Source organism: Varroa jacobsoni, unplaced genomic scaffold, assembly GCF_002532875.2.
Source record: "Varroa jacobsoni isolate VJ856 unplaced genomic scaffold, vjacob_1.0 scaffold_274, whole genome shotgun sequence".
Taxonomy (NCBI): Eukaryota; Metazoa; Arthropoda; class Arachnida; order Mesostigmata; family Varroidae; genus Varroa; species Varroa jacobsoni.
In genome coordinates, this window is record NW_019213176.1 from 147780 (window position 1) to 156774 (window position 8995).

Sequence of the window (8995 nt, forward strand, 5' to 3'; positions counted from 1 at the left end):
TGTGGAATATGGAGTAGAAAAGAAACCGACAATGTAGATAGTAAAATGAATTTCCAGTTTATCTGGTACTTGTAGCCATTTAGTTGTTTAGTATTAAAAGGTTTGAAATGGAACCACATAGATATTACTTAACACCAAATACGTCACGCTATGCTAAGCATGATCCAAGATAGTATTAGAGTAGCCTATTTTGGTTGTAAAAAATTATGGGCATTAACTGCTTTTATCTTCGTCTCCACAGAGTTTTCTATAGACATTCATTTCGATGACATTCCGTAGCGAATGATGGTAGTGTATCTACTCTTATACCTAAAAATCGATGAACTTTCTTACCGTCCTATTCATATGTCTGCCTATTTAATTTCCCTATCTTACACACGGTCGGTCCTGTTCTACTACTCGCGATCAGCATTGACAATTCGAATAGATGTATATATATATTCGCAAAACGTCGAATAGTCGAAACAAACATATTTTGTAATGTGCTGTTGTGTAAGCGATGTCATCCGCATCATACTATCACTACTACTTTCTGCTAATCTATATTTAAGTAGCTTATTTGGCATAATCCAATGGCAATTTTTTATTCAACTTCATTATTAGATCCAGAGTCCGGCTTCTAAAACGAACTTCGATAAATATTGAGAGAACTCAACACAAATGAGAAATTAAATAAAATAACGAAGATATTTTAGATATAAAGATAAACAGGTTTCCTATTGTTCTGTTTATGTGGTGATCAATTGAATCCAATAAAGCTTCTGTATGATGAAATCTTGAGACGCTTAACTTAAGCTTAGCATTTAGTTCAATCAAATAATTGTTGAAGCAAAATTCAGAAGCGCATGAAGCAAAAGAATTGATCAAGGATTTGTCGATTTCGAGCGAAGAATAAGACTATCGGTTAATAGAAATATGACAAATTATAATATGAATGCTATGATAACTGGCGGTAACATGATTACTTGTCACAAATAGTTAGAGACCAATCGTTGATCACCTATTTTGCAAAAAAGCTTTGAGTGGAAGTTCCTAACCTCACGCAGCCGATTAATAGATTTCATGGCAAAGGATATTCCTCTTGTGCAGTCTAAATTGAGTAAATTTACTAGATATGTTTAGTTATGTTTCCTACCAGCGTTAATGGGTAATGCCGGACGTAAAACTCGAAGTACTGGGAGAGATTAACTACACGAACTTGTGCTCCGAACAAAAAGGCATATTAATATTTACTTAGCTAGTGGAATTTTATAAAACATAAGTTGAACTTTTAGTCTGCGAATCAATGAATTTTAAAATTGTTCGCTTAAAATATTCCTTTTTCATAGAGTATTCAAAAATAAACAAAAAAGACAAATTTGTGTTGCATTAGTGGTGGATTAGTCTAACACTATTAATATTTCTTCTTAGAAATAAACAATGTCCCAGCTACGCTACTACATATCATTATATCGCCATCAAATAATCATTTCTTATCTAAGTCTATTTATTATATGCGTGTAACCACATTGTGAAATGGACTGTAAGATCGCGGCAAATTTTTCACTATTGGCAGAAAGTCCGTTAAGGATGCTTTGTAGAAATATATGTTGTTTTTATTCATATCTAACAGTTGTATCGTAGGAAGTTACGAAACTCCAAGAATCATAGTAGGCTGCTGCCCAGGTTAGCATGAAATTTCGGATCAAATGACTCCTCATTGACTTCGTGCTAAGCAACACTTCCTGCACCATGATTATTTATCCTCCATTATAGAGTGGATCAACTATAAACATACTTATGAACCTCAAAGACAAGATAACAATTAAAGGTTAATGTCGTCTATGCAATATGAATTTCGCGTTTCTTTTGTTTTGAAATTCGTGACCTTTATGAGTAGTTGTATACTTCCTAAACACAATTTAATGTTATTAAAGGGAAGTTCTTCGGTATATATGCATGACTTATGCTAGTTGATTCAGCTTAAAAAGCTTTTCAACAATGAAAGATGCATTTTCTTGAGAGACCCAATATCTGTCATCGTTGCTGCACGGAGTTATTTTTTAGTAGCGTTAGTTTGCTTGGACTTAATTGAGAAACTATGCTTAACTATGAAGACAATTTTTGTGTATAAGATCAAAGCACAGTAATATTACCTAATGAATAGACAAATATTTCATAAAACGAATACGTTTATTTATACACATAGCATATATACAGATCCAAGAATCAAATGATTGCGGTGATTCTGCCTCACGTTTGGGAATGGCGTAATCAACAGCACCATTGTAAATCATTCAGACTCTACTTATATCTACACAGCGAATATACTATACAATGGGTATAGAAAACAAACAGGCGCCTTGTTTGCTTAGTTAACCTAGAATGTTCTGTATTTGCATATTTAAGTTCGTTGAAAGTCACAAGCTTTAGAAAACGCAGTTTGTTTTTCGACTTGGAATAGCCTATTTTTTTGGCTGTGTTTTTTTTTTGTTGTTTTTATTTGGTTGAGAAACCTTCTTCTTTTTGTTGCTGTTTGCACCCGTTGCTGAATCGTCCCGTACCATACCTTTAAGGAATACGCCCTTTCGTTTAAATTGTTCTTCTAATAGCATGGCTAAATGGCCTTGATCAGCTAGCATTGATACAAATGTACAAATAAATGGATCGTAATTATGGGTCCGCCGACAATCATCAACGACATACTTATCCCTCCTGTATTTCTCGTCTGCAATAAGCGACTCGACGGAGCTAATCTCATTATCAACATCTTTAAGTAGTGCGAGTAGATCCTTTGCTGACACGTCCTCATAAGCATCTGCATTAAGTTGAAGCAACTTCCCAATTCGCTCGGTTAGGTCACCTCCTTCGAGATCTGATCGCCTTTGCTTTCTATTTGGTTTAGAAAGGGCCTTAGAAGCGCTTCGTCGTTCACAGCGCAGTGACCTGGGTGAAAGTAGGACATTCTCTTGAGACTCTAGGCATTCACCGTCTCTTCTTGTCTCTTCCTCATCCGAGTACTCACTTCCTGAACACAGCTCGTACTTCGGCTGCTTTGGGTGACCCTCAGTAATATATTCGGCTAGCAGCTCAAGATCGGCATCCTTGGCGTAGTTATGCATTGTATCAATATGTGATGCTTGCGACTTTAGTTTGTAATTAGCCACACTGCTAATAACATCAACCACGTTGCGTCTGTCATTGCGTAGTTTCTCCAATCGATTAGAAAGGGCTTTCCGTCGGTCGGGGATAAGTGCCATAAGGTTAAAGCGGATTTCTGCCTTGCATGCCCCGATGCGTTCACTGATTACTTGGAAGAAGCGTTTGGTCCAGTCCTCCTCGACGGGTCCGTGATCAATCGGATAACCTTTTAAGCCATCCAGCTCGTATAGGCGTCCATTAACCGGCACGTACGATACGAAATGAAAGGCTTCCACTGTAGCTCGGCTTCCAATTGTGGCTCCACTGCCCTGGCTACTAGAACCGGATCCAGAAGTGGACCCATGCACAGGCTTTGCGTGCGAGTTATGGGCTAGCGCCAATTCCGCAGTATTTCCAATCGCATAACCTTTGTTCTCTGGCGTCATGCCCAGCGTGGACATTTTGAGACGAGTAAGCGCTGGTCCAAGCTCGATATCTGGCGGGCAATTGAGTAGGATGCTAAGAAGCGAATGGGTGGCACAAGAGTTTGGTACAATCTGTTGTGCGAAAAACATCGAGTTGACGATATTTTCATTTGTAACAAGTTTTGCTTCGGAGTCAGCGTCAATTTTGCGCCGGGCTCTTCGCTCTTCAATCCATTTGAAGAGGAAAATAAAACCGTAAACTGTTGGGGAATCGATAGGCCGTTCCAAATCGTAGATCTCTTCTACCTGGATGCCAGTCGCTCCAAAGTCTTCTAGAAGAAGCGTAAATACTCCTGCAATAGTAGAAATTAGAAAATCGAACACGGCTTTTTTGAATGTGAGTTGTCCGAAGTTTATATTAAAAAACATGTGCAAGTAAAGACAGTTATTCTTCCTTGCACATATGCAAACAAAGCAACTAGCTCTTGTTTTATCATCAAGCTTTGCTAATGCGGTAGATTACGGCAGTTTGCGGCTTCTTGAGAGAAAACTGTGGCACATTAAAATAGGTTAAGCCCGAAATTTCCTAAAACTTAGGTTTTCATTTTTTGACAGAAAAAATGCTAACTATTAACAAGAAAATGTTAGCAGCAGTGCAAATTACTGATGTAGAAAAGTTGCAGCACAGGTTATCATGTAGCTAATTAGAGTAAATTCGAGAGATCACTTTTTTTTTCATATGAATCGTGTGGGTTATATGTTTAAGATAATTATTATAGATTGTATCATTATTACTATACAGGATACGGATGTATGATTATTTCCTGAGAGATATTTCTATGCGTACGTCAGACTAAGCAAACCATGACAATATTCACTATCGCTTCAGTGCGCAACTTTGAATGACGAACTCTACGGAAACCTAACAGATTCTCAGAAATCTAGTATAAAAATGACACCTAAGCCAACACAGAAGCCGTAGTTACTCACCTGGATCGCTTTCTAACTCCCGCCATCCCTCGGCCAGCTGTGCGATGTCCACAGGCATCGTAACAGATGGCTTTTCCTTACTAGGCTACCTAGCTTTTACCGGCAACACCGTTAACAACATTTTAATTTTTTGAAGCTTTCCTTTATTTCGCGTTTTGCGAAACCCATTCACACACAGCGCGGTTACTCCTTGCCGTCTTCAGAGCATTGTAAATTGAATTGACCGCTTATCGTTAAATTCGATCAGGCGGAGACACCGGCGATGTAGCCAATAGCCGAAGCATACCGACTAGGGTTTTGTGTACAAACATCACTTGCGTAGACGCCAACGCTGGCAAATTGATATAGTCCGACCGTCAATAAAGAGCGCGGCAACTTCAAATCAATTTGAATTCATTCTGAATTCGAAGATACTCCCCATAATCATATCTACTAGCACTTCCGATTATTGATTCAGCGCAACATAACTGACAAAACTGCAGTGCGTAAGCAAGAAATATTGTTAGTCAAATATTTAAAAATCAAATCAACACTAAAAAATTACATTTTTTTGGCGTCTAATGCGATGACTATTTCAAACAGCACTTATGACACTTGTGTTAAATAGAATTGCAAATGTACCTAACATACAAAACCACAATCTCTGGAGGTTCTGCTGCTGCGACACCTAATAGAAAAAATATTTATACTGCAAGCTTTCAGTTTTAGTAAAGAAATTATTTAAATATAACGCGCTTAAAGTCTACGAGTGGCAAGTAAACAATTACACAGATACAACTCTGTCTATTAAAAAACACAAACTCTGTCGTTCTAGTCTTAAATTAGATCTACTATAGCGGAACCTCTGAATAAGTTAAGATTTCCCGTTATTAACTGTGAAGGCCTACCGAAATTATTAGTTCAAAGCAAGGCTTTACAAAAGACGATTTAGAGGCCGCCCTTCGTTGTTTGTCTCGTACTATGCTGTGTTTAATTACAAGCTTTAACCAATTTGAGGAAGGTTAGTTGCATGTCTTCGGCGTTAGAATATGCCTGAAATTCCCCGGGAAGCCGGGACAGATTTTCATTTCACTGGAAGGGTAAGCAAACTGAAGGACAACAGGAGTACTTCAAAACAGTCCCTATTAGGTTTGTCGCCAAATGCGTTGCCTCTATTCATTCATAATGAATTGTTGTGATAAAAATATCATCATTTCACTACACATGGTGTGCTACACTAATAAATATAGATAAGGTTATTTTTTAGTATATTATTGGGATCTTCAGATAGCTTTGACAGCCCGCTTTTAATGTGTCACTCCACGCTCCAATAATGAGGCATTTGATTCAACCCTTCTTTTTCAGAATTTCTTGTACACCCTTAACAGAATTCACTTTTTTTTTCAGAATTATTTAGCATCTAAAGCAGTCTTGGTTTATTTTATAACTGGTGATTTTATCTGTACCAAACCGTCATTTTGTTAATATTCACTCAAGCACTATGGTTACTGCCGGTAATTTACCAATGCTTTCCCATTTGGCTTATGTAGCAGTTGACACCTATGAACGTCAGTGGATGAATTATTCAATTCATAAAAACTCAGCTACGGTGCCTTTAATGGCGGATTTTAATCCTCTGTTTAACAAAAGGTTATTGCAGAATATTTCTCAACGCGGGGATAAGACATAAGTAGTTTAGCATAAACACATTATTTTTTAAATGAAAAATTCTACGTCAAAATGACAGCGTTCACTTCTATTGATATGAGCACATGACGTTACTAAGAAAAAAATGTATATATTATTATGCCAAATACACGAGAGTATTAAATTCAGACGTTTTAGTTTAATGGCTATTCTAAGTCGTCGTATTATTTGCATATGATTAAACAGTTCGTATGTTTTTCATCTTCTCTACCTTTGTATTCTTTGCCATTTTACATACAAAATACAATGTAATCGCAATGCGATGCGATGAATAAAGCACTGAAGTGCTAGACAGCAACTGATTATGGTGTAGATTTTGTGAAGTTTTCTAATAAAAAATGCAGCCTAGTCTCTAGTTGTTACCGAAGTGTAAATTTACTCGATTCTGCTCTTGATATATTTATTCATCATCTCAACTATATGTGTGAGTATCGTACTAGGAAACAAACATTGAAAGGTGATGCTCACGCAGTCGTGGAGCTTAGTACAATTCCCGTAGCTGAATTTTTTTCGTTGTCTAAACTTCACTAGGTAGAGCTATGTGAAACACCTAGAAACATTTCCACATTCAATTTTTGCTAATTGCTAAGAGTCTGTCTTAAAAGTATAATCTTCCAATGGTAAGCTTAAACAGGTTAGGTCTCATGACAATGATCATTCGGGGGACTATATCGGCCAGAATTAAGTGGGGCTATATGGGTCACTGCATTTCGAGCACATATAACATCACCTGCCGTCGATGATAATTTTACGAAGAAGTTGAAATCTCTAGGTGGATTCAGTATATAACTCAGAGTAGAAGTGCATAAATGTGATGATGTGAATATGATAAGTGAAACTAAATCTTCGTAAATTGACACTAGTTTTACCACACGGCGTTGTTGCTAACAGTGTGTCACATGCCGTTACTTTTGAAAGAAATTTTAATTACTTTTTTGACGAAGCCCAAAACAATAATGCTGACAAATGCGCCACATTGCGGGTAATCGCGGTCATGAATCAGGATTACCGTGGATAATTATCTATACCAGAATGATGAATATTATGATAGTTATACGGACTTGAAGGCAGTTGGGTCTTAACCACCGAGGTGAACGGGCTTGTCTACCTTTGCGGTGTCGGGCTGTTAGGCAACTTTAAAGAGTTATTGGTGAATTGTGCGTAATCCGCTGCTTATCTGTTGGCGGAACAGACATTTTTCACGTTTGTGTACCCTGACGGCAAGGGTGCAAATGACTGTGCGTAGTTCTACGTTTTCTTGCCAAGAGACATCGCGTGGCGACGGCACTGCAGCGGACCGGCCCATCTCCTTAACATCTAAACGTCAGCTGATGCGACGCATTTGCAGAGACAACGCCAATAGATGCTGCCGCAGCTGACCGAGAGGAAGTTTCTGTGCAAGCTTTCGTCCATTTCCCCCGGAACAACCTGACAGTTCGGCGAACTCTCTACATAAAATAGAAGGCCCTCAGTGGTGCTCAAATTTGCGCGCGTTTATCTATTCGTCGTTCTTGTACTTCGTATAGGACGTTTTTGGTAGAGACTTAAACAGTCTGTGCAGTGAGGAAGAAGGGAGAGGCCGACACAATCTTGAGATTGTTAAGAAGCAGGAATTCCAGATTCAAACAGTATGCTCGGGGCGCTGCATTCCCTTGACTGACTGATGGAACCTATCGTTGTTACAAGTTGGAAATGAAGGACCCCTTAGGGGAGTAAGGAAAGATATACAATACTGTGTGCTAGAAAGGAGATGGCGTGATTCAAGGGTAACATCAAATGTCAGATGGGAAAAGCGGGGTAAGGCGCCTTTTGTAGAGGAAACTCGGGCAGCTGTAGATGAGCATGAACGATGCAATCACTTCAGAGCCGGACAATGATTTGACGGTCATGAAAAATGGGACTAAAGGGTATATCGACGCGAACGTCGAGCGAAAGAAAGTACGGAAGAGTCTGCCACAGACTCACCCCAAGCATCGAGTCTGCCCCATTATGTGCCCCATTAAAAATACTGGCAAAGGGAAAGTCGATAAAAAGGAACAAAGTAGACATCCTGGCATATGTAGCCGCTGATTCACCGGTTGACTATAACGAGGCTTTCTAGAAAATTGAGGACTTAATGAAATCTTTTAGCGACTTCCAACAGCAACATAGTGTCATATAAGGCTCAAGTGTCATGAACGCGATGACAAAAAGACCCAAAACAGACCTTTGGGGGCTTTTTGAAGACTACAAGTAAAACGGCATATCTTATGGAGCAAGAATCAATAAAAGAACATACTGGAACTTGATCTCCGAAATGACATATTTACAAAGCAGGTTGAAGCACCCAGAAAACAGTTCCCATCCCTCCAGCAGGAGAACAAAGAGAAATGTTCCAGTTGCTTCCAGAAAATACAAAAACACGAACGTGTACTAGGACCCTGACCGCTGGAGTATTCGGCTCACGCGTCTTTCTGGTTTTATTTGGACCATTGGCACGGTAATTGAAACGAGCGGGTCTCTCGGAAACGAAGACTTAATTAGACGAGCTATCGAGGTTTGCTGCAGAAAAAGCGAATGCAAAACAGAGTTTATAACAAAGAAAGGCCTGAAGCCTCGTACATCCAAATAGATAAAAATACGGTTACAGGCAAGACCGGAAAAAAAATTTATATTATGGCCAAGAAAGGTTCGTCTTTTGGAAATACTTTTTGCAAGATCAGAGCGCACGTGATGCTCCTGGAAGTGGAATTGAAATCGAGACGTTAAAAAGGACCCGGCAAGAAAATCCTATC

At 38.8% G+C, this 8995-nt stretch overlaps 1 protein-coding gene across 1 annotated transcript; it reads right to left on the bottom strand.

The window, feature by feature from the left end:
- Window positions 1-2153: 2153 nt before the first annotated feature.
- Window positions 2154-4836, bottom strand: caly (ubiquitin carboxyl-terminal hydrolase calypso). The gene is made up of 2 exons (XM_022830436.2): window positions 4536-4836; window positions 2154-3898 (listed from the first exon to the last, which is right to left on the bottom strand). The coding sequence occupies exons 1-2, from the start codon at window positions 4591-4593 to the stop codon at window positions 2445-2447; spliced, it is 1512 nt and encodes a 503-aa protein (XP_022686171.1). The 5' UTR covers window positions 4594-4836; the 3' UTR covers window positions 2154-2444.
- Window positions 4837-8995: the final 4159 nt, after the last annotated feature.